Raw genomic sequence first — 27,892 nt, 5'->3', positions numbered from 1 at the left:
ATAAAAAACGGCAATCGAAACACTTACTTCGCGTAAGTTAAAAAAGTTTTCTTGCAATATAGGATTTTTTCAAGAACAATTCAGATTAGACCATTTGCTTTGTCAACGAGTGCAAAATCTGAACCATACTAAAACAACTGTTTTCTTCACGATAATTCCTAAACTGATAGTTTTTTGTTCTCACATGAACAACTCACGATTATCAGGCAAAAGGTGATAAAGAAGTGAAAAGAACATCTAATAGAAAACTTTTCGATTATAAAAAAACACTGCCTCGTTAGATGTAGGGTAGGACCTCGATGAGGAAAGCAATTATTTGCAATTTTAAAACTAATAAACAACTTGAGTATAAAGTACGCAAAAATTTAAGAACAAGAACCTCAATCTCTACATAACACTTCCCCAAGTTTTTAACACCATGTTCTACATGAAGGCTTTGGTTTATACCCTCGTCCACATTTTGCTTCAGATTATAAAACAGAATTTTGCATTGTGCAACTCACCGCTGAAAAAATATTTTAACAGGTAGAAGATACATGAAACACAAAATCGGCTAAAAACTCTTTTACTAGAACTTAATTTTCAAATTCCTAGAATCTTTTTTCGCACACAATCGTGGGATTTTGATCCATGTTACCGTTACATGCTCTATTTTAACTGCTCATCGCAATAATATGGTGGAAATTTAAGATTACCAGAGAAAAGACAAAAAAGCGAATTATAAAAAACGGCAATCGAAACACTTACTTCGCGTAAGTTAAAAAAGTTTTCTTGCAATATAGGATTTTCTCAAGAACAATTCAGATTAGACCATTTGCTTTGTCAACGAGTGCAAAATCTGAACCATACTAAAACAACTGTTTTCTTCACGATAATTCCTAAACTGATAGTTTTTTGTTCTCACATGAACAACTCACGATTATCAGGCAAAAGGTGATAAAGAAGTGAAAAGAACATCTAATAGAAAACTTTTCGATTAGAAAAACACTGCCTCGTTAGATGTAGGGTAGGACCTCGATGAGGAAAGCAATTATTTGCAATTTTAAAACTAATAAACAACTTGAGTATAAAGTACGCAAAAATTTAAGAACAAGAACCTCAATCTCTACATAACACTTCCCCAAGTTTTTGCCACCATGTTCTACATGAAGGCATTGGTTTATACCCTCGTCCACATTTTGCTTCAGATTATAAAACAGAATTTTGCATTGTGCAACTCACCGCTGAAAAACTATTTTAACAGGTAGAAGATACATGAAACACAAAATCGGCTAAAAACTCTTTTACTAGAACTTAATTTTCAAATTCCTAGATTCTTTTTTTCGCACACAATCGTGGGATTTTGATCCATGTTACCGTTACATGCTCCATTTTCACTGTTCATCGCAATAATATGGTGGAAATTTAGGATTACCAGAGAAAAGACAAAAAAGCGAATTATAAAAAACGGCAATCGAAACACTTACTTCGCGTAAGTTAAAAAAGTTTTCTTGCAATATAGGATTTTTTCAAGAACAATTCAGATTAGACCATTTGCTTTGTCAACGAGTGCAAAATCTGAACCATACTAAAACAACTGTTTTCTTCACGATAATTCCTAAACTGATAGTTTTTTGTTCTCACATGAACAACTCACGATTATCAGGCAAAAGGTGATAAAGAAGTGAAAAGAACATCTAATAGAAAACTTTTCGATTATAAAAAAACACTGCCTCGTTAGATGTAGGGTAGGACCTCGATGAGGAAAGCAATTATTTGCAATTTTAAAACTAATAAACAACTTGAGTATAAAGTACGCAAAAATTTAAGAACAAGAACCTCAATCTCTACATAACACTTCCCCAAGTTTTTAACACCATGTTCTACATGAAGGCTTTGGTTTATACCCTCGTCCACATTTTGCTTCAGATTATAAAACAGAATTTTGCATTGTGCAACTCACCGCTGAAAAAATATTTTAACAGGTAAAGATACATGAAACACAAAATCGGCTAAAAACTCTTTTACTAGAACTTAATTTTCAAATTCCTAGATTCTTTTTTCGCACACAATCGTGGGATTTTGATCCATGTTACCGTTACATGCTCTATTTTAACTGCTCATCGCAAAATTTCGGAGGAAATTTAGGATTACTAGAGAAAAGACAAACAAAAAAGAATTACAAAAAATGGCAATCGAAACACTTACTTCCCGTAAAATAAAAAAGTGTTCTCGCAATACAGGAATTTTCTCAGGAAAAAATCAGATTAGACCATTTGATTTGTCAACGAGTGCAAAATCTGAACCATACTAAACCAACTGTTTTCTTCACGATAATTCCTAAACTGATAGTTTTTTGTTCTCACATGAACAACTCACGATTATCAGGCAAGAGGCAAAAGGTGATAACAATGTGAAAAGAACATCTAATAGAAAACTTTTCGATTCCAAAAGACTGCCTCGTTAGATGTAGGGTAGGGCCTCGATGAGGGTCTCGTTGAGAGCCTCGATGAGGGAAGCAATTATTTGCAAGTTTAAAACTAACAAAAAGCTGACGCATAAGGGACGTATTTTCATTTTAAAAACTCGTAAACAACTTGAGTCAAAAAATATGCAAAAAAATAAAAACAAGAACCTCAATCTCTATTTTACATATTACCTCTCTAAGTTTCTGCCACCATGCTCTACATTAAGGCATTGGTTTATACCCTCGTCCACATTTTGCTTCAGAAGATAAAACAGAAATTTGCATTGTGCAACTCACGCTGAAAAATGATTTCATCAAATAGAAGATGCATGGAAGACAAAATCAGCTAAAAAAACTATTTTAGATTTTAATTTTCAAATTGCTAGATTCATTTTTCACACACAATCGTGGGATTTTGATCCATGTTACCGTTACATGCTCCATTTTCACTGTTCATCGCAGTAATATGGTGGAAATTCAGGACTACCAGAGAAAAGACAAAAAAGCGAATTATAAAAAATGGCAATCGAAACACTTACTTCGCGTAAGTTAAAAAAGTTTTCTCGCAAAATAAGAATTTTCAAAATAAAATTCAGATTAGACAATTTGCTTTGTTAACGAGTGCAAAATCTGAACCATACTAAACCAACTGTTTTCTTCACGATAAACCCTAAACTGATAGTTTTTTGTTCTCACATGAACAACTCACGATTATCAGGCAAGAGGCAAAAGGTGATAACAAAGTGAAAAGAACATCTAATAGATAACATTTCGATTAGAAAAACACTGCCTCGCTAGATGTAGGGTAGGGCCTCGATGAGAGTCTCGATGAGAGCCTCGATGAGGGAAGGAATTATTCGGAGGAGTTTAAAACTAATAAAAAGCTGACGCATAAGGGACGTATTTTCATTTTAAAAACTAGTATACAACTTGAGTAAAAAAATATGCAAAAAAAATAAAAACAAGAACCTCAATCTCTATTTTACATATTACCTCCCGAAGTTTCTGCATCCATGCTCTACATTAAGGCATTGGTTTATACCCTCGTCCACATTTTGCTTCAGAAGATAAAACAGAAGTTTGCATTGTGCAACTCACCACTGAAAAAGGATTTTAACAAGTAGAAGATGCATGGTAGACAAAATCAGCTAAAAAAACTTTTTTTGCTAGAACTGAATTTTCAAATTGCTAGATTCATTTTTCGCACACAATCGTGGGATTTTGATCCATGTTACCGTTACAATCTCCAATAATTCGGTTACATAATTACCGTTACATGCTCTATTTTAACTGCTCATCGCAATAATATGGTGGAAATTTAAGATTACCAGAGAAAAGACAAAAAAGCGAATTATAAAAAACGGCAATCGAAACACTTACTTCGCGTAAGTTAAAAAAGTTTTCTTGCAATATAGGATTTTTTCAAGAACAATTCAGATTAGACCATTTGCTTTGTCAACGAGTGCAAAATCTGAACCATACTAAAACAACTGTTTTCTTCACGATAATTCCTAAACTGATAGTTTTTTGTTCTCACATGAACAACTCACGATTATCAGGCAAAAGGTGATAAAGAAGTGAAAAGAACATCTAATAGAAAACTTTTCGATTAGAAAAACACTGCCTCGTTAGATGTAGGGTAGGACCTCGATGAGGAAAGCAATTATTTGCAATTTTAAAACTAATAAACAACTTGAGTATAAAGTACGCAAAAATTTAAGAACAAGAACCTCAATCTCTACATAACACTTCCCCAAGTTTTTAACACCATGTTCTACATGAAGGCTTTGGTTTATACCCTCGTCCACATTTTGCTTCAGATTATAAAACAGAATTTTGCATTGTGCAACTCACCGCTGAAAAAATATTTTAACAGGTAGAAGATACATGAAACACAAAATCGGCTAAAAACTCTTTTACTAGAACTTAATTTTCAAATTCCTAGATTCTTTTTTCGCACACAATCGTGGGATTTTGATCCATGTTACCGTTACATGCTCTATTTTAACTGCTCATCGCAAAATTTCGGAGGAAATTTAGGATTACTAGAGAAAAGACAAACAAAAAAGAATTACAAAAAATGGCAATCGAAACACTTACTTCCCGTAAAATAAAAAAGTGTTCTCGCAATACAGGAATTTTCTCAGGAAAAAATCAGATTAGACCATTTGATTTGTCAACGAGTGCAAAATCTGAACCATACTAAACCAACTGTTTTCTTCACGATAATTCCTAAACTGATAGTTTTTTGTTCTCACATGAACAACTCACGATTATCAGGCAAGAGGCAAAAGGTGATAACAATGTGAAAAGAACATCTAATAGAAAACTTTTCGATTCCAAAAGACTGCCTCGTTAGATGTAGGGTAGGGCCTCGATGAGGGTCTCGATGAGAGCCTCGATGAGGGAAGCAATTATCTGCAAGTTTAAAACTAACAAAAAGCTGACGCATAAGGGACGTATTTTCATTTTAAAAACTCGTAAACAACTTGAGTCAAAAAATATGCAAAAAAAATAAAAACAAGAACCTCAATCTCTATTTTACATATTACCTCTCTAAGTTTCTGCCACCATGCTCTACATTAAGGCATTGGTTTATACCCTCGTCCACATTTTGCTTCAGAAGATAAAACAGAAATTTGCATTGTGCAACTCACGCTGAAAAATGATTTCATCAAATAGAAGATGCATGGAAGACAAAATCAGCTAAAAAAACTATTTTAGATTTTAATTTTCAAATTGCTAGATTCATTTTTCACACACAATCGTGGGATTTTGATCCATGTTACCGTTACATGCTCCATTTTCACTGTTCATCGCAGTAATATGGTGGAAATTCAGGACTACCAGAGAAAAGACAAAAAAGCGAATTATAAAAAATGGCAATCGAAACACTTACTTCGCGTAAGTTAAAAAAGTTTTCTCGCAAAATAAGAATTTTCAAAATAAAATTCAGATTAGACAATTTGCTTTGTTAACGAGTGCAAAATCTGAACCATACTAAACCAACTGTTTTCTTCACGATAAACCCTAAACTGATAGTTTTTTGTTCTCACATGAACAACTCACGATTATCAGGCAAGAGGCAAAAGGTGATAACAAAGTGAAAAGAACATCTAATAGATAACATTTCGATTAGAAAAACACTGCCTCGCTAGATGTAGGGTAGGGCCTCGATGAGAGTCTCGATGAGAGCCTCGATGAGGGAAGGAATTATTCGGAGGAGTTTAAAACTAATAAAAAGCTGACGCATAAGGGACGTATTTTCATTTTAAAAACTAGTATACAACTTGAGTAAAAAAATATGAAAAAAAAATAAAAACAAGAACCTCAATCTCTATTTTACATATTACCTCCCGAAGTTTCTGCATCCATGCTCTACATTAAGGCATTGGTTTATACCCTCGTCCACATTTTGCTTCAGAAGATAAAACAGAAGTTTGCATTGTGCAACTCACCACTGAAAAAGGATTTTAACAAGTAGAAGATGCATGGTAGACAAAATCAGCTAAAAAAACTTTTTTTGCTAGAACTGAATTTTCAAATTGCTAGATTCATTTTTCGCACACAATCGTGGGATTTTGATCCATGTTACCGTTCCATGCTCTATTTTAACTGCTCATCGCAATAATATGGTGGAAATTTAGGATTGCCAGAGAAAAGACAAAGCGAATTAAAAAAATGGCAATCGAGACACTTCGCGTAAGTTAAAAAAGTTTTCTTGCAAAATAAGAATTTTCTCAAGAAAAATTCAGATTAGACCATTTGATTTGTCAACGAGTGAAAAATCTGAACCATACTAAAATAACTGTTTTCTTCACGATAATTCCTAAACTGATAGTTTTTTGTTCTCATATGAACAACTCACGATTATCAGGCAAGAGGCAAAAGGTGATAACAAAGTGAAAAGAACATCTAATAGAAAACTTTTCGATTAGAAAAACACTGCCTCGTTAGATGTAGGGTAGGGCCTCGATGAGGGTCTCGATGAGAAAGGAATTATTTGCAAGTTTAAAACTAACAAAAAGCTGACGCATAGGGGACGTATTTTCATTTTAAAAACTAGTAAACAACTTGAGTAAAAAAATATGCAAAAAAAATAAAAACAAGAACCTCAATCTCTATTCAACATATTAATTCCCCAAGTTTCTGCCACCATGCTCTACATTAGGGCATTGGTTGATACCCTCATTCACATTTTGCTTCAGAAGATAAAACAGACGTTTGCATTGTGCAACTCACCGCTGAAAAAGGATTTTAACAAGTAGAAGATGCATGGCAGACAAAATCAGCTAAAAAAACTTTTTTTTACTGGAACTGAATTTTCAAATTGCTAGATTAATTTTTCGCACACAATCGTGGGATTTTGATCCATGTTACCGTTACATGCTCTATTTTAACTGCTCATCGCAATATTTCGGAGAAATTTAGGATTACCAGAGAAAAGACAAAAAACGAATTACAAAAAAATGGCAATAGAAATACCTATTTAGCGTAAAATAAAAAAGTTATCGCAAAATAGCAAATTTCTCAAGAAAAATTCAGATTAGACCATTTGATTTGTCAACGAGTGCAAAATCTGAACAATACTAGAACAACTGTTTTCTTCACGATTTCTAAAATGATAGTTTTCTGTTCTCACATGAACAACTCACGATTATCAGGCAAGAGGCAAAAGGTGATAACAAACTGAAAAGATCATCTAATAGAAAACTTTTCGATTAGAAAAACACTGCCTCGTTAGATGTAGGGTAGGGCCTCGATGAGGAAAGCAATTATTTGCAATATTAAAACTAACATAAAACTGACGCATAAAAGACGTTTATTCATTTTTAAAACTAAACAACTTGAGAATAAAATATGCAAAAAATTAAAAACAAAAACCTCAATCTCTATTTTACATATCACTTCCCCAAGTTTTCGCCACCCTGCTCTACATGAAGGCATTAGTTTATACCCTCGTCCACATTTTGCTTCAGAAGATAAAAACAGATGTTTGCATTGTGCAACTCACCTCTGAAAAAGGATTTTAACATTTAGAAGATGCATGGAAGACAATATCAGCTAAAAAAACTCTTTTACTAGAACTGAATTTTCAAATTGCTAGATTCACTTTTCGCACACAATCGTGGGATTTGGATCCATGTTACCGTCACCTGCTCTATTTTAACTGCTCATCGCAATATTTCAGGAGAAATTTAGGATTACCAGAGAAAAGACAAAAATGAATTAAAAAAATGACAATCGAAACACTTACTTCGCAAAAATAAAAAAGTGTTCTCGCAATATAGGAAATTTCTCAGGAAAAATTCAGATAAGACCATTTGATTTGTCAACGAGTGCAAAATCTGAACAATACTAGAATAAGTGTTTTCTTCACGATAATTTCTAAAATGATAGTTTTCTGTTCTCACATGAACAACTCACGATTATCAGGCAAGAGGCAAAAAGTGATAACAAAGTGAAAAGATCATCTAATAGAAAACTTTTCGATTAGAAAAAGACTACCTCGTTAGATGTAGGGTACGGCCTATATGAGGAAAGCAATTATTAGCAATTTTAAAACTAACAAAAAGCTGACGCATAAAGGACGTATTTTCATTTATAAAACTAATAAACAACTTGAATATAAAGTATGCAAAAAATTAAAAACAAGAACCTCAATCTCTATTTTACATATCACTTCCCCCAAGTTTTTGGCACCACGCTCTACATGAGCGCATTGATTTATACCCTCGTCCACATTTTGCTTCAGAAGACAAAACAGAAGTTTGCATTGTGCATCTCACCGCTGAAAACGGATTTCAACAAACAGAAGATACATGGAAGACAAAATCAGCTTAAAAAAAACTCTTTTATAAGACCTTAATTTTCAAATTGCTAGATTCATTTTTCGCACACAATCGTGGGATTTTGATCCATGTTACCGGTACATGCTCCATTTTCACTGATCATCGCAATAATATGGTGGAAATTTAGGATTACCAGAGAAAAGACAAACAAAAACGAATTACAAAAGAATAGCAATCGAAACACTTACTTCGCGTAAGTTGAAAAATTGTTCTTGCAATATAACAATTTTCTCAATAAAAATTCAGATTAGACCATTTGCTTTGTCAACGAGTGCAAAATCTGAACCATACTAAAACAACTGTTTTCTTCACGATAATTCCTAAACTAAAAGTTTTTTGTTCTCACATGAACAACTCACGATTATCAGGCAAAAGGTGATAACAAAGTGAAAAGAACATCTAATAGAAAACTTTTCGATTAGAAAAACACTGCCTCGTTAGATGTAGGGTAGCGCCTATATGAGGACAGCAATTAATTGCAATTTTAAAACTAACAAAAAGCTGACGCATAAAGGACGTATTTTCATTAAAAAAACTAATAAACAACTTGAGTATAAAGTATGCAAAAAATTAAAAACAAGAACCTAAATCTCTATTTTACATATCACTTTCCCCAAGTTTTTGGCACCAAGCTCTACATGAGGGCATTGGTTTATACCCTCGTCCACATTTTGCTTCAAAGTTTGCATTGGGCAACTCACCGCTGAAAACGGATCTTAACAAATAGAAGATGCATGGAAGGCAAAATCAGCTTAAAAAACTCTAACCTAATTTTCAAATTGCTAGATTCATTTTTCGCACACAATCGTGGGATTTTGATCCATGTTACCGTTACATGCTCCATATTCACTGTTCATAGCAATAATATGGTGGAAATTTAGGATTACCAGAGAAAAGACAAACAAAAACGAATTACAAAAGAATGGCAATCGAAACACTTATTTCGCGTAAGTTGAAAAATTGTTCCTGCAATATCAGAATTTTCTCAAGAAAAATTCAGATTAGACAATTTGCTTTGTCAACGAGTGCAAAATCTGAACCATACTAAAATAACTGTTTTCACGAAAAATCCTAAACTAATAGTTTTTTCTCACATGAACAACTCACGATTATCAGGCAAAAGGTGATAAAAAAGTGAAAAGAACATCTAATAGAAAACGTTTCGATTAGAAAAACACTGCCTCGTTAGATGTAGGGTGGGGCCTCGATGAGGAAAGCAATTATTTGCAATTTTAAAACTAACAAAAAGCTGACGCATAAAGGACGTATTTTCATTAAAAAAACTAATAAACAACTTGAGTATAAAGTATGCAAAAAATTAAAAACAAGAACCTAAATCTCTATTTTCCATATCACTTTCCCCAAGTTTTTGGCACCAAGCTCTACATGAGGGCATTGGTTTATACCCTCGTCCACATTTTGCTTCAAAGTTTGCATTGTGCAACTCACCGCTGAAAACGGATTTTAACAAATAGAAGATGCATGGAAGGCAAAATCAGTTTAAAAAACTCTTTTACTAGAACTTAATTTTCAAATTGCTAGATTCATTTTTCGCACACAATCGTGGGATTTTGATCCATGTTACCGTTACATGCTCTATTTTAACTGCTCATCGCAAAATTTCGGAGGAAATTTAGGATTACTAGAGAAAAGACAAACAAAAAAGAATTACAAAAAATGGCAATCGAAACACTTACTTCCCGTAAAATAAAAAAGTGTTCTCGCAATACAGGAATTTTCTCAGGAAAAATCAGATTAGACCATTTGATTTGTCAACGAGTGCAAAATCTGAACAATACTAGAACAACTGTTTTCTTCACGATTTCTAAAATGATAGTTTTCTGTTCTCACATGAACAACTCACGATTATCAGGCAAGAGGCAAAAGGTGATAACAAACTGAAAAGATCATCTAATAGAAAACTTTTCGATTAGAAAAACACTGCCTCGTTAGATGTAGGGTAGGGCCTCGATGAGGAAAGCAATTATTTGCAATTTTAAAACTAACAAAAAGCTGACGCAAAAAGGACGTTTTTTCATTTTTAAAACTAATAAACAACTTGAGTATAAAGAACGCAAAAATTTAAGAACAAGAACCTCAATCTCTACATAACACTTCCCCAAGTTTTTGCCACCATGTTCTACATGAAGGCATTGGTTTCTACCCTCGTCCACATTTTGCTTCAAAAGATAAAACAGAATTTTGCATTGTGCAACTCACCGCTAAAAAAATATTTTAACAGGTAGAAGATGCATGAAAAACAAAATCGGCTAAAAAACTCTTTTACTAGAACTTAATTTTCAAATTCCTAGATTCTTTTTTCGCACACAATCGTGGGATTTTGATCCATGTTACCGTTACATGCTCTATTTTAATTGCTCATCGCAATATTTCGGAGGAAATTTAGGATTACCAGAGAAAACACAAACAAAAATGAATTACAAAAAATGGCAATCGAAACACTTATTTCCCATAAAATAAAAAAGTGTTCTCGCAATATAGGAATTTTCTCGGGAAAAAATCAGATTAGACACTTTGATTTCTCAACGAGTGCAAAATCTGAACCATACTAAAACAACTGTTTTCTTCACGATAATTCCTAAACTGATAGTTTTTTGTTCTCACATGAACAACTCACGATTATCAGGCAAAAGGTGATAAAGAAGTGAAAAGAACATCTAATAGAAAACTTTTCGATTAGAAAAACACTGCCTCGTTAGATGTAGGGTAGGGCCTCGATGAGGAAAGCAATTATTTGCAATTTTAAAACTAACAAAAAGCTGACGCAAAAAGGACGTTTTTTCATTTTTAAAACTAATTAACAACTTGAGTATAAAGAACGCAAAAATTTAAGAACAAGAACCTCAATCTCTACATAACACTTCCCCAAGTTTTTGCCACCATGTTCTACATGAAGGCATTGGTTTCTACCCTCGTCCACATTTTGCTTCAAAAGATAAAACAGAATTTTGCATTGTGCAACTCACCGCTGAAAAAATGTTTTTACAGGTAGAAGATGCATGAAATACAAAATCGGCAAAAAAAACTCTTTTACTAGAACTTAATTTTCAAATTCCTAGATTCGTTTTTCGCACACAATCGTGGGATTTTGATCCATATTACCGTTACATGCTCTATTTTAACTGCTCATCGCAATATTTCGGAGGAAATTCAGGATTACCAGAGAAAAGACAAACAAGAACGAACTACAAAAAATGGCAATCGAAACACTTACTTCGCGTAAATTAAAAAATTGTTCTTGCAATATAGGAATTTTCTCAGGAAAAATTCAGATTAGACACTTTGATTTGTCAACGAGTGCAAAATCTGAACCACTGTTTTCTTCACTAAAACAACCGTTTTCTTCACGATAAATCCTAAACTGATAGTTTTTTGTTCTCAAATGAACAACTCACGATTATCAGGCAAGAGGCAAAAAGTGATAACAAAGTGAAAAGATCATCTAATAGAAAACTTTTCGATTAGAAAAACACAACCTCGTTAGATGTAGGTTAGGGCCTATATGAGGACAGCAATTATTTGCAATTTTAAAACTAACAAAAAGCTGACGCAAAAAGGACGTTTTTCCATTTTTAAAACTAATAAACAACTTGATTATAAAGTAAGCAAAAATTTAAGAACAAGAACCTCATTCTCTACATAACACTTCCCCAAGTTTTAGCCACCATGTTCTACATGAAGGCATTGGTTTCTACCCTCGTCCACATTTTGCTTCAAAAGATAAAACAGAATTTTGCATTGTGCAACTCACCGCTGAAAAAATGTTTTTACAGGTAGAAGATGCATGAAATACAAAATCGGCAAAAAAAACTCTTTTACTAGAACTTAATTTTCAAATTCCTAGATTCGTTTTTCGCACACAATCGTGGGATTTTGATCCATATTACCGTTACATGCTCTATTTTAACTGCTCATCGCAATATTTCGGAGGAAATTCAGGATTACCAGAGAAAAGACAAACAAGAACGAACTACAAAAAATGGCAATCGAAACACTTACTTCGCGTAAATTAAAAAATTGTTCTTGCAATATAGGAATTTTCTCAGGAAAAATTCAGATTAGACACTTTGATTTGTCAACGAGTGCAAAATCTGAACCACTGTTTTCTTCACTAAAACAACCGTTTTCTTCACGATAAATCCTAAACTGATAGTTTTTTGTTCTCAAATGAACAACTCACGATTATCAGGCAAGAGGCAAAAAGTGATAACAAAGTGAAAAGATCATCTAATAGAAAACTTTTCGATTAGAAAAACACAACCTCGTTAGATGTAGGTTAGGGCCTATATGAGGACAGCAATTATTTGCAATTTTAAAACTAACAAAAAGCTGACGCAAAAAGGACGTTTTTCCATTTTTAAAACTAATAAACAACTTGATTATAAAGTAAGCAAAAATTTAAGAACAAGAACCTCATTCTCTACATAACACTTCCCCAAGTTTTAGCCACCATGTTCTACATGAAGGCATTGGTTTATACCCTCGTCCACATTTTGCTTCAGAGGATGAAACAGAATTTTGCATTGTGCAACTCACCGCTGAAAAAATATTTTAACAGGTAGAAGATGCATGAAATACAAAATCGGCAAAAAAACTCTTTTACTAGAATTTTGCATTGTGCAACTCACCGCTGAAAAAATGTTTTTACAGGTAGAAGATGCATGAAATACAAAATCGGCAAAAAAAACTCTTTTACTAGAACTTAATTTTCAAATTCCTAGATTCGTTTTTCGCACACAATCGTGGGATTTTGATCCATATTACCGTTACATGCTCTATTTTAACTGCTCATCGCAATATTTCGGAGGAAATTCAGGATTACCAGAGAAAAGACAAACAAGAACGAACTACAAAAAATGGCAATCGAAACACTTACTTCGCGTAAATTAAAAAATTGTTCTTGCAATATAGGAATTTTCTCAGGAAAAATTCAGATTAGACACTTTGATTTGTCAACGAGTGCAAAATCTGAACCACTGTTTTCTTCACTAAAACAACCGTTTTCTTCACGATAAATCCTAAACTGATAGTTTTTTGTTCTCAAATGAACAACTCACGATTATCAGGCAAGAGGCAAAAAGTGATAACAAAGTGAAAAGATCATCTAATAGAAAACTTTTCGATTAGAAAAACACAACCTCGTTAGATGTAGGGTAGAGCCTATATGAGGACAGCAATTATTTGCAATTTTAAAACTAACAAAAAGCTGACGCAAAAAGGACGTTTTTCCATTTTTAAAACTAAGAAACAACTTGATTATAAAGTAAGCAAAAATTTAAGAACAAGAACCTCATTCTCTACATAACACTTCCCCAAGTTTTTGCCACCATGTTATACATGAAGGCATTGGTTTATACCCTCGTTCACATTTTGCTTCAGAGGATGAAACAGAATTTTGCATTGTGCAACTCACCGATGAAAAAATATTTTAACAGGTAGAAGATACATGAAATACAAAATCGGCAAAAAAACTCTTTTACTAGAATTTTGCATTGTGCAACTCACCGCTGAAAAAATATTTTTACAGGTAGAAGATGCATGAAATACAAAATCGGCAAAAACACTCTTTTACTAGAACTTTAATTTTCAAATTCCGAGACTCTTTTTTCGCACACAGTCGTGGGATTTTGATCCATATTACCGTTACATGCTTTATTTTAACTGCTCATCGCAATATTTCGGAGGAAATTTAGAATTACCAGAAAAAAGACAAACAAAAACGAATTACAAAAAATGGCAATCGAAACACTTACTTCGCATAAAATAAAAAATTGTTCCTGCAAAATAGGCTCTTTCTCAGGAAAAATTCAGATTAGACACTTTGATTTGTCAACGAGTGCAAAATCTGAACCATACTAAAACAACTGTTTTCTTCACGATAATTCCTAAACTGATAGTTTTTTGTTCTCACATGAACAACTCACGATTATCAGGCAAAAGGTGATAAAAAACTGAAAAGAAAATCTAATAGAAAAATTTTGGATTAGAAAAACACTGCCTCGTTAGATGTAGAGTAGGGTCTCGATTAGGAAAGCAATTATTTGCAATTTTAAAACTAACAAAAAGCTGAGGCAAAAAAGACGTTTTTTCATTTTTAAAACTAATAAACAACTTGAGTATAAAGTATGCAAAAATTTAAGAACAAGAACCTCAATCTCTACATAACACTTCCCCAAGTTTTTGCCACCATCTTCTACATGAAGGCATTGGTTTATACCCTCGTCCACATTTTGCTTCAGAAGATAAAACAGAATTTTGCATTGTGCAACTCACCGCTGAAAAAATATTTTAACAGGTAGAAGATGCATGAAATACAAAATCGGCAAAAAGAACTCTTTTACTAGAATTTTGCATTGTGCAACTCACCGCTGAAAAAATATTTTAACAGGTAGAAGATGCATGAAATACAAAATCGGCAAAAAAACTTTTACTAGAACTTAATTTTCAAATTCCTAGACTCTTTTTCGCACACAATCGTGGGATTTTGATCCATATTACCGTTACATGCTCTATTTTAACTGCTCATCGCAATATTTCGGAGGAAATTCAGGATTACCAGAGAAAAGACAAACAAGAACGAACTACAAAAAATGGCAATCGAAACACTTACTTCGCGTAAATTAAAAAATTGTTCTTGCAATATAGGAACTTTCTCGGGAAAAAATCAGATTAGACCATTTGCTTTGTGAACAAGTGCAAAATCTGAATCACACTAAAACAACTGTTTTCTTCACGATAATTCCTAAACTGATAGTTTTTTGTTCTCACATGAACAACTCACGATTATCAGGCAAAAGGTGATAAAAAAGTGAAAAGAACATCTAAAAGAAAAATTTTCGATTAGAAAAACACTGCCTCGTTAGATGTAGGGTAGGGCCTATATGAGGACAGCAATTATTTGCAATTTTAAAACTAACAAAAAGCTGAGGCAAAAAAGACGTTTTTTCATTTTTAAAACTAATAAACAACTTGAGTATAATGTATGCAAAAATTTAAGAACAAGAACCTCAACCTCTACATAACACTTCCCCAAGTTTTTGCCACCATCTTCTACATGAAGGCATTGGTTTATACCCTCGTCCACATTTTGCTTCAGAAAATAAAACAGAATTTTGTATTGTGCAACTCACCGCTGAAAAAATATTTTAACAGGTAGAAGATGCATGAAATACAAAATCGGCAAAAAACTTTTACTAGAACTTAATTTTCAAATTCCTAGACTCTTTTTCGCACACAATCGTGGGATTCTGATCCATATTACCGTTACAAGCTCTATTTTAACTGCTCATCGCAATATTTCGGAGGAAATTCAGGATTACCAGAGAAAAGACAAACAAGAACGAACTACAAAAAATGGCAATCGAAACACTTACTTCGCGTAAAATAAAAAATTGTTCTTGCAATAAAGGAATTTTCTCGGGAAAAAATCAGATTAGACCATTTGCTTTGTGAACAAGTGCAAAATCTGAATCACACTAAAACAACTGTTTTCTTCACGATAATTCCTAAACTGATAGTTTTTTATTCTCACATGAACAACTCACGATTATCAGGCAAAAGGTGATAAAAAAGTGAAAAGAACATCTAAAAGAAAAATTTTCGATTAGAAAAACACTGCCTCGTTATATGTAGGGTAGGGCCTATATGAGGACAGCAATTAATTGCAATTTTAAAACTAACAAAAAGCTGACGCATAAAGGACGTATTTTCATTTATAAAACTAATAAACAACTTGAGTATAAAGTATGCAAAAAATTAAAAACAAGAACCTAAATCTCTATTTTACATATCACTTTCCCCAAGTTTTTGCCACCATGCTCTACAAGAAGGCACTGGTTTATACCCTCGTCCACATTTTGCTTCAGAAGATAAAACAGAAGTTTGCAATGAGCAACTCACCGCTGAAAAAGAATTTCATCAAATAGAAGATGCATGGAACACAAAATCGGCTAAAAAAACTTTTTTACTAGAGCTTAATTTTCAAATTGACAGATTCTTTTTTCGTACACAATCGTGGATTTTGATCCATGTTACCGTTACATGCTCTATTTTAACTGCTCATCGCAGAATTTCGGAGGAAATTTAGGATTACCCGAGAAAAGACAAACAAAAAAGAATTAAAAAAAATGGCGATCGAAACACTTACTTCCCATAAAATAAAAAAGTGTTCTCTTAATATAGGAATTTTCTCGGGAAAAAATCAGATTAGACCATTTGCTTTGTGAACGAGTGCAAAATCTGAATCACACTAAAACAACTGTTTTCTCCACGATAATTCCTAAACTGATAGTTTTTTGTTCTCATATGAACAACTCACGATTATCAGGCAAAAGGTGATAAAAAAGTGAAAAGAACATCTAATAGAAAAATTTTCGATTAGAAAAACACTGCCTCGTTAGATGTAGGGTAGGGCCTATATGAGGACAGCAATTAATTGCAATTTTAAAACTAACAAAAAGCTGACGCATAAAGGACGTATTTTCATTTATAAAACTAATAAATAACTTGAGTATAAAGTATGCAAAAAATTAAAAACAAGAACCTAAATCTCTATTTTACATATCACTTTCCCCAAGTTTTTGCCACCATGCTCTACAAGAAGGCACTGGTTTATACCCTCGTCCACATTTTGCTTCAGAAGATAAAACAGAAGTTTGCAATGAGCAACTCACCGCTGAAAAAGAATTTCATCAAATAGAAGATGAATGGAACACAAAATCGGCTAAAAAAACTTTTTTACTAGAGCTTAATTTTCAAATTGACAGATTCTTTTTTCGTACACAATCGTGGGATTTTGATCCATGTTACCGTTACATGCTCTATTTTAACTGCTCATCGCAGAATTTCGGAGGAAATTTAGGATTACCCGAGAAAAGAAACAAAAAAGAATTAAAAAAAATGGCAATCGAAACACTTACTTCCCATAAAATAAAAAAGTGTTCTCTTAATATAGGAATTTTCTCGGGAAAAAATCAGATTAGACCATTTGCTTTGTGAACGAGTGCAAAATCTGAATCACACTAAATCAACTGTTTTCTCCACGATAATTCCTAAACTGATAGTTTTTTGTTCTCATATGAACAACTCACGATTATCAGGCAAAAGGTGATAAAAAAGTGAAAAGAACATCTAATAGAAAACTTTTCGATTAGAAAAACACTGCCTCGTTAGAAGTAGGGTAGGGCCTCGATGAGGAAAGCAATTATTTGCAATTTTAAAACTAACAAAAAGCTGACGCAAAAAGGACGTTTTTTCAATTTTAAAACTAAAAAACAACTTGAGTATAAAGTATGCAAGAATTTAAGAACAAGAACCTCAATCTCTACAAAACACTCCTCCAAGTTTTTGCCACCATGCTCTACATTAAGGCACTGGTTTATACCCTCGTCCATATTTTGCCTCAGAAGATAAAACAGAAGTTTGCATTGAGCAACTCACCGCTGAAAAAGGATTTCATCAAATAGAAGATGCATGGAACACAAAATCGGCTAAAAAACTCTTACTAGAGCTTAATTTTCAAATTGACAGATTCTTTTTTCGTACACAATCGTGGGATTTTGATCCATATTACCGTTACATGCTCTATTTTAACTGCTCATCGCAATAATTCGGAGAAAATTTAGGATTACCAGAGAAAAGAAAAACAAGAACGAACTACAAAAAATGGCAATCGAAACACTAATTTCGCTTAAAATAAAAAATTGTTCTTGCAATATAGGAATTTTCTCAGGAAAAATTCAGATTAGACACTTTGATATGTCAACGAGTGCAAAATCTGAACCACTGTTTTCTTCACTAAAACAACTGTTTTCTTCACGATAATTCCTAAACTGATAGTTTTTTGTTCTCACATGAACAACTCACGATTATCAGGCAAAAGGTGATAAAAAAGTGAAAAGAACATCTAATAGAAAACTTTTCGATTAGAAAAACACTGCCTCGTTAGATGTAGGGTAGGGCCTCGATGAGGAAAGCAATAATTTGCAATTTTAAAACTAACTAATAAACAACTTGAGTATAAAGAGCGCAAAAATTTAAGAACAAGAACCTCAATCTCTACATAACACTTCCCCAAGTTTTTGCCACCATGTTCTACATGAAGGCATTGGTTTCTACCCTCGTCCACATTTTGCTTCAAAAGATAAAACAGAATTTTGCATTGTGCAACTCACCGCTGAAAAAATATTTCAACAGGTAGAACATGCATGAAACACAAAATCGGCTAAAAAACTCTTTTACTAGAACTTAATTTTCAAATTCCTAGATTCTTTTTTCGCACACAATCGTGGGATTTTGATCGATGTTACCGTTACATGCTCTATTTTAATTTAGGATTACCCGAGAAAAGACAAACAAAAATGAATTACAAAAAATGGCAATGGAAACACTTACTTCCCGTAAAATAAAAAAGTGTTCTCGCAATATAAGAATTTTCTCGGGGAAAAATCAGATTAGAACATTTGCTTTGTCAACGAGTGCAAAATCTGAACCACACTAAAACAACTGTTTTCTTCACGATAATTCCTAAACTGATAGTTTTTTGTTCTCACATAAACAACTCACGATTATCAGGCAAGAGGCAAAAGGTGATAACAAAGTGAAAAGATCATCTAACCGCTGAAAACGGATTTTAACAAGTAGAAGATGCATGGAAGTCAAAATCAACTAAAAAAAAACTCTTTTACTAGAACATAATTTTCAAATTGCTAGGTTCATTTTTCGCACACAATCGTGGGATTTTGATCCATGTTACCGTTACAATCTCCAATAATTCGGTTACATAATTCGGCTCCAATAATTTGTTACATGCTTCGCAATAATTTGGTGGAAATTTAGGATTACCAGAGAAAAGACAAACAAAAACGAATTACGAAAAAATGGCAATCGAAACACTTACTTCGCGTAAGTTAAAACAGTGCTCTTGCAACATAGGACTTGCAAAAATTTGGTGGGAATTTAGGATTACCAGAGAAAAGACAAACAAAAACGAATTACAAAAAACTGGCAATCGAAACACTTACTTCGCGTAAGCTAAAAAAGTGTTCTTGCAATATAGGATTTTCTCAAGAACAATTCAGATTAGACCATTTGCTTTGTCAACGAGTGCAAAATCTGAACCATACTAAAACAACTGTTTTCTTCACGATAATTCCTAAACTGATATTTTTTTGTTCTCACAAGAAAAACTCACGATTACCAGGCAAGAGGCAAAAGTTGATAACAAAGTGAAAAGATCATCTAATAGAAAACTTTTCGATTAAAAAAAACACTGCCTAGTTAAATGTAGGGTAGAGCCTCAATGAGGGAAGCGATTATTTGCAATTTTAAAGTTAACAAAAAGCTGACGCATGAAGGCAGTATTTTCATTTATAAAACTAATAAACAACTTGAGTATAAGTTATGCAAAAAAATAAGAACAAGAACGTCAATCTCTATTTTACATATCACTTCCCAAAGTTTTTGGCACCATGCTCTACATGAGGGCATTGGTATATACCCTCGTCCACATTTTGCTTCAGAAGATAAAACAGAAGTTTGCATTGTGCAACTCACCGCTGAAAACTTTAGAGTATAGCAAGGCTTAAGCTTCTAAGAGAACCTGATACCCTCCGAGCACTACCTCTTTATCCCGCTTTTGAGGACGAAAAGTCAAATGCGTGAGACAAAAAACGATCAAGCGAAAAATCGCATGAAAAAAATACCACCAGACTAATATAATTCCAACAATCTTTGAGAGCAATTAAAAAGAAGAATAAGGCTGAAAACAAAGTATTTAAGAAATAGCGAATGAAAAACAAGAGGTTTCTCTAGTATATTTTTAATTTAAGGGTTTACTTTTCAACAAGAGTATCTCCTCAGAACAAAATACGGAAAAAAGAGTTTGCTTAAAAAGTGTAACTAGCAAGGCATTCAAAAGATACTACTCACACCCCCCATCAGAAAAGATACCAATCGGTAGCAAAAACAGCAATTCCAACAGAATATTCTCGACTCAAAGTTAAGGTAGCACTTTAAGAGGTGAAAATTCAACTTTGACTTATAGCTAAAAAAAACTTGTAATCACTTTTTAAAACAATTGATTTAATTATCCGCCAGAGTCTTATACGCTATACATCTCAATGTATAGTTCCACTAATTTTCATGTTAAAAAAAGTTGTAACCAAACTGGAAAAAATACACTGTTTTTACGTCAAATAATTAATGCACACCCGGGTCAACGATCATACATACAACTTTCTTTTATTTCGTACTAGGTCATATATGATTCTTAGTAATCATACTAGGTCATGTATGATTTGTATGAATTCTTAGTAGTCACACAAGGACCATATATGATTTTCTAGAAATCATACAAGGATCGTACAAAAAATTTCAAAGACTAAAAACTGTATAATTTTGATTTTTCCATTGAAGTTGAAAAAATTTCTTGGAAATCATACAAGGTTTTATATGACACATAAAACATTGACTGGTGCCACAAATTCTCGTATAATGTATTCAGAGGACTTATTAAATTATTATATTGCATTTGCAATCGACATTTGATTCTTTATGTGCGTTAAAAGAATAACTTTGTGGTTTAAACATATTCAGCAAACGAATTTGACGTGATATGAAAATTTTTCTTTTGAATATTTTTTATAAATGAGCATTTATAAGTATAAACTGGCTTCAGAGTATGTCAAAAATTTTGTTATGTATTTGGACCTACTCTTTTATTTTGTGCCCAACTTTGCAATTAATATTGTACGTTAAGGTTTTTCGGTGGATCACAATGTGATGCCGGGGTATCATATACGTGATGCCCTACCGAATAAAAACAAGAAAAAACATAAATGGTTAAAGATTTTCGAAAATTAGATGTATGATTCTTGGTATTCGTACTAGGATCATATATGATTTCTTGGTAATCATACAAGGATCATATATGATTTCTTTGGTTTCATACAAGGATCGTACTAAGAAATCAAGTATGGAGTATGAAATCATATATGATCCTTGTATGAAATCAAACTTCAAATCAAATTCAATTTAATTGTACAAAAATTTCATACATTTAGGCCATTTTCTTTTTAGTGCAAAAATGGATGGAGCTCCATTGGGGTTACAGGCAAGTCACAGTTGAATTTTATCTACCTTTTAATGCAGTTAAGAGTACTACTATGAGTACCATTTTATTTCAGATCTCTGAAAAAAATTCGAATGACTCGATCCTATATGTTTGTGAGTTTCGTTATCTTTCCGTACACATCCGTGAACAACTAGTGAATATTTTTTATTCAGTTTCACCCACCTAAATACGGAACTGAAGATGATGCTTGCACTGCACATGAAACCAGTTGGATAACAGCCCAGTGTAATAAGAGATTGCAAATAATTTGATAAAGAGTAATTTTAGAACTATTCATGATCTCTGCGGCAGCATTCAATTGAAGCAAAAGTTTCGGAATGTCAGACGAAATAATTCTAAATAAAGCAAAGCAAATTTGGTAAAAAGTGGGTTTTCTAGACACTTTTCGAAGCTCTACGGGGCAAATTAGCTCTGACAACTGAAACCTAAAACAACAAACAAAAACTCGAAAAGAAGTAAGCTGTGTGACCTAATAGCGAAGCTAATAAAACGCGCAGTTTCTAAGATGCGCTCTGATACGTATAAACACTTAAACAATCTCCTCAAACTGTTTAAGGTGTTCTTAGTTATCGATCACTCCAATGTAGAAGATGCGCTCTTGTAACTCAAAGCTGCAGCAACGTAGGAGCGCTCGAATTGTCAATTCAGATGTAAGACCATACAGGATTCAATATATACAAAGTTTGTGAGGGGGTTGGATAATTAACCTTCAGAAGGTATTGGCCGTTTTGTAATGGTACACTCTACGCAAAGACAACTTGAACGTCTCTAAGAGTAAGTCGCGATGTTACTTGATTGCAAGATAACTTTCTTTGTCAACTCAGTTCTCGTCTGTTGGTTTTAAGATGGTTGAAATTAATCACCAGAAAGCTAACTCATCCAGACAAAATTCAGTAAATTTCTGGAAACAAATAATATGTCGAATTGTATCAATTACGGAGATATAATTCAATGTAAAATGAACTAATAGGCTGAAATAATGCTAAATTTGAGAGTAATGTTGTAACTAGCCGCACAATTTCTTTGAACAACACAATGCTTTGGAACAAATTTATTTCAACAAGTGTTCGAAATACTCGACAACTGCAATAAATTTGAAGTTTTAAAATTTTTAAACTAGTTGAAAGCGAATGCAAGAATCCTTGAAATAACAGCAGGCGTTTTACACAATAAAAAACGAATGAGGTCACTATGATAAAAATACCAAAATTATTTGTGTTCTCAACCGTGACAAAGTCTCAATGATAATCATCGTCAACTTTTCAAACACCTCCTATTAATAAAAAGTCGCTCAAATCTTCAAGATAAACTTTTTGAGACTAACTTTGAGACCATCAATGGTTAAGCCATTACAATTAGATTTAGTAAGTCAAAAGAAAAGATTTGTAATAAACGCTTTTTTTCGAAGCAATAAATAAAAACAAAACTGTATAATGTAGAAAAGTTTTAGCTGAAACGCGCGCCTACAAAGCTACGGTGGCATTTTAGTTCAATGTTGTTTTATTACTTTTTCTACTGCAAATGTGGTTTTTGTTTTTCGCACATACGATATAATTTATAATAATGATATATTCTTTTGCTAAACTCAAGTATGCTTCAGTTTAGTTTGCTTTGAATACACATGAAGAACGAGTATAGCCGTGTGAACAACGAATGCTGAAAAGCTATGCAGTCCGACTTCGTTTTAGTTTCGACCGAAAGCGCATCAGGTTTTGATGAAACTTGTTTTTTTGCTGTAAATTTTTTTCCTGTAAATTTATTTGCTTATAAAATTTCGTGTGAATCTGTTTGCTTATGAAAATACAATGATATTCACAGGTCAAGCAAAATCAGAACTTGTTATGTTCGAAAAGGTACAACAAATTATAAATTAAATTTCAAGATAAAATTTGCATAAACAGGTTTAAGTAATTTATTTAGGGGTCTAACGTACTGGTAATCAAATAATATGAAGAATAATAATCTTTACTTAGTGATTCAGATAATAGGTAACCGTCTGAAAGATACAAAAATTTGCAAATTTTGCAGCGAAATTTGTAATAACTCACTCTTACAGGTTACAATTATAATTTTATTGGCTGTTTTAATAAACTTTTGAATTGCCCAAAGTAGAAATAAAACACAAAGTAGTAATCTAAATAATTTGGAGTTGAGGTAACGCTAAAGGGAGTGAAATAACAGGTAATCACTTTTTTAAGATAAACAAAAAAGAGGTATGGAATTGATTTTTATGGATAGAACAGAAAGAAGAATGCACTTAATTGCTGTAATCATAAATCTGTCGAATAAGAATGGAAGTCAGGTCGTTCCGTCTGTCTCGCATTTCAGTTCTTAAAATTACGGCTCATGTTAACAATTATTATTATTTTCTTTAGTATATATTTGATTTGGTCGGTTGAAAAATCCAGGCAGACGATTTTTTTTAAAAAAAATAGATAATACGTTGGATTTGGTTATCGTGGGGTGAATCGAACTACAGTGGCAGCCTTGATGTTGCTTCAAAAAAAGTAAAATTCGGCGGCTTTCGACTAAATATTGATAAATAAGGTCTTGATACAAAATTAGAAATTAGTCTAATTCGCTAGTGTAGGTGTGCAAACGACAATTGAGAGGTGGGTCAATATTAAGTATTTCACTATAGTAGCGGTAGTAGTGCAGGTCTTAATCCGCTCCTTTTGCACACAATAGAGTGCTATAAAGGTCACATCTGGTGCAGTGGTTGCTTGGTTGTTTTGACACCCCCCCCCCCCCCCCCCCCCCATAAACCCTTCCTCCTGGATTACCCTCCTTCCGTTTTGCGACACCCCGCATACACACACTTTGCGATAGGCTGCACCACCCGATACAGAACACGCGTCATTACACAGTAATCACTACGTGAAATAAGCCTCGTACGTTTGGGACTTGAAAATAATAAGCGCCCACTAATCTGGGGGGAGGGGGAGGTTTTGTAAAAAAGGAAAAGATTCGAAATTTCGAAGTAGCTATCTTTGTCTCCTGAAACTCTAATTTAGAGCGGACTAATTTTTATTTTGCTTCAAAAGATTAACTTGTTGAGGTATTTGATTGTGTTCGTTGGTTGACACAAGCAAGAACAAATTCGGCAAAACGCAAAATGAAAACTAATACTTCGCAATAAAAAAAGAAGTAATCAAATTTTGCTGTTACCGTCAATTTCGATACAAAATTGACAACAGCTTTGCATTTCGTATTTTGCATCCAATTTAACTTCAGTAAATTGAAACAACAAAACAAACGGAAGATTGAAAATGCAGACAAAAATTCACTTATTTTGCATTGTCAGCCAAGTCATAAAGGCTCTCTAATCGAAGCTATTAAAAGCATTCATGGCATTTCAAATTACATTAAGAATTAATCTTTCCGAATAAAATCAAATATACGAGTTTCTCAGTGGCAGACAAATAAAGCTGAGAGAACATGACAAGACTAATAAGTTCCGATATTAATCCTGGCTTCAAAAGTTGACAAATAGAACAATTTAGCTTTTCAAGCGTCACAGTAAAATTTGGGTTCCTTTGCTGAGCTAAAACGCGTCTTTTTAACACTTCAGGTGTTTTTTTTACTAAGTAGAGGAGGTTAAAAAAGGGAAGCTCAGTAACTTTCATTCGCAACATCACTTACCAACTCGAGCCATCGAGGATCACTGCTGAAATACACAAAGAGCCAAAAAAAACTGCCCGTCAAACAATGTTTTCAAAAACAAACTTGTGTCAATTCTCTTGCTCGTTTAAAAACTCTTATATTTTTTTTTTCAAAAAAGTAGCCCAAAATTGACAAGAATTTGAGAAAAAAGTTTTGTGCAACAATTAATATCTCAAAAACAATTTTTCACGACACCAGGAAGGGACAACTTTAAAGATTCATAAAAAGTAAATCATTTGAGCTCCAAAAAGCATCGAAAGAATCACAACATAAATACACGAGTTGAATGATCGAAAGTTTATAAATAGCAAAATTCTGAACGATTAAATATATTTTTGTGTTCCTAACAAAGATCTGCGTTTCCATACGGCCAACTTTAATTTGTACTGCTATAGTAATTAGCAATAAAAATTTAATTTATGCTGCTAAATAAATTTCATTAACACTGCTACAATTTGACCTGCCCTATATTTTTGACTGCTAATGTGTACGTTCTCGTTTGCACTGCTACACTAACTACCTCATCAGGAGAAAATCAAACAGCACGCAAAATTTTCGCGGAACAATAATTTTGTATTTTAATTTTAAAATGAGCAATTACTCTCTAGATTACAAATAGTGGACTACTTGGAAGACACTTGATAATAGACTCCGTCAGAGTCAGATCAGAGACAAATTCTCTTAACTATGAACCCTAAAAACCGTTAAACGAATTACCAATTTTAAAACAACTAAAGCGATATTTTAGGAGCCGTGATCAAAGAAAACCTTCATTTGCTCAGCCCTTTCAACGGTACATATTTTGCTGTTTGCGACTGTTTTGTAGTGGAATGTCTGTCACGCCTTTCGATGCGTAAAATTTATCACTGATAGGCAAACAATATCACAAGCGATTTTCGCAGTTCCAAAACCTCACGAAAAAACTTAAGCTTGACCAAAGATGCCGTCGATGACAGAAGCATGCAAACTAAACTTGAAAAAAATAAAGGTCTTATTGGCGCATAAGCAGCTGAACGAACAATTTGATTATCAAAAAAAATTAACTCTGGGCAAAAACAAAATTATTAAAACTGCCTATTTCAAAAAAAATATGGTGATAGGTGAACTATACACGAAGAGGATAGTAAAGCTCTAAGATGCCCATAAAAACCAAAATTTCTATTTAAGTCAACCAACATGACCCAAATAACCGCTACACACTTCATGGCACAAATAACTAAAGGCGAGGCAATTTAATTTACAGTAGGGGTTTTCTATGGTTTCAAAAATTCGACCCCAGAGGGGTTCAAACCCGCAACCTTCAGGATAACAGTCTGACATCTTAACCACTAAGCTATGTCTTTGAACTTTAGAGCTTTACATTGCCTTCATCTTAGCAAAACCTTATTCGCAATAAAAAAAATCAGATGACGCTAAAGTAAAAAAATCACTTGCGAGAGAAGAAAGCTCTAGAACAAAAAAGGCCAAAATTTTGCATAAAAAACAAACACGTTTACAAAAATTGCCTCAAAATTCGTTCGACCTCAATGAACAACATCAATATTTACAAAAAACTGCTGTATAGTTAATAAAAATATGGTTTGAAGTCACTGTATCCTCACGAAAAAGTCATCAATAAAAATCAAGAGCAGAAAAGTTCAGAAATGTAATCAGTCGAAAGTAGATGTATAGTTAACATGATCCTTTACACAGAAACAGTAAGCATAAGTTGAGGGCAGCAAAAACCATCAGGTATAAGTAAACTTAACCATTAAGGATAACTAACCCGACACCAATTTCAAGGAGAAATAATAATCTCCTTTGCTTTTACTTAAAACTTCAAGTTCAATAGAGATTTGGTTTCAGCAGTTTTGAGGAGTGCTTAACTAGAAGTTAATAGTGAGTATAAAGGAGGAAGAAAGTTATGAATAATGTTTGGTAAAGAAAATTAAAGCTTTTGAGTAAAATATAATCTCGCCAATGCAAATTTATAAAACTGACTTTGTAATGTTTAGTTATATTTAGTTTAAGAACAAGTTGACTGGTAAAAACAGCACATTGCGTTGAAGATTACAGGGGAATTCAAAAAACTGAACGTTTTTGCAACGAATTTCAATTTCGCTTAGGTTTTGCAATATTTTTTCTTCCTTTTGACTGAAATTCGCTCAGTTTGAGGATGCTAATGCATTTTATAAAGTAAATGGCGTCTTTTGTATCGATGGTCTGATGTCGGGGTGGTTTTTGCGTCTGGGGGTGTGGTAACCGAGCAAAACATCATAATCTGAAATAAAGCAAGTCTAAACTTTACTAACAACTCCAGTTTTTTTAAAACTAAAGCCTTGAATTAAAAAATCATTGACTAACGCTGAAATATGTACAAAAAAAGAGTCAAGTAAAAAATATTTAATCGATCAGATCAATGCCTAACATATTATAATATATTTACAAAAAAAACTTTCACTCGAAATTTTTTTTTAAAAAATCTACTCGTTCTCACTATTCGTTTCTGTTCTTTTGCAAAAAAAAATTATAACAAGAATAAAATCAATTAATTTTCCGCAACTTGGACCACACAGAGTAGAGATATTAAATTTTTCAACACAAAAGGGGGCGAATTCAGTCAAAACGTGAAAAGGAATTGAAAATGTCTGAACGAAGTCCGCTTAGGACAATGCGTGTGCTCTATTCCCGTACCTCGTGATTTTAAAATATCGGGGAAAGTCACGTCTCTACAAAATAAGGAAAAAATTTAAACGCTTAGCAAACAATTCAAGTGCTGGGGACTGGAAAAAAAACAAC

The 27,892-nt window shown here is 33.2% G+C and overlaps 1 protein-coding gene across 8 annotated transcripts in view; it reads right to left on the bottom strand.

The window, feature by feature from the left end:
* LOC142349505 (epidermal growth factor receptor-like) overlaps window positions 1-27,400 on the bottom strand; it is a 132,892-nt gene extending 105,492 nt beyond the window's left edge. For all 8 annotated transcript variants that reach the window (XM_075401101.1, XM_075401106.1, XM_075401107.1 and 5 more), the window contains exons 1-2: window positions 26,803-27,400; window positions 21,614-23,781 (exon numbers count right to left, since the gene is read on the bottom strand). In XM_075401101.1, coding sequence (XP_075257216.1) covers window positions 21,614-21,728 — 115 coding nt within the window. In that variant the 5' untranslated portion in view covers window positions 21,729-23,781; window positions 26,803-27,400. The remainder of the gene's footprint in view (window positions 1-21,613; window positions 23,782-26,802) is intronic.
* Window positions 27,401-27,892: the final 492 nt, after the last annotated feature.

The sequence above is a fragment of the Convolutriloba macropyga genome, chromosome 11 (assembly GCF_964194025.1).
Source record: "Convolutriloba macropyga chromosome 11, txConMacr16.3, whole genome shotgun sequence".
Classification (NCBI taxonomy): domain Eukaryota; kingdom Metazoa; phylum Xenacoelomorpha; order Acoela; family Convolutidae; genus Convolutriloba; species Convolutriloba macropyga.
This window is presented reverse-complemented; position numbering and strand designations above follow the sequence as displayed.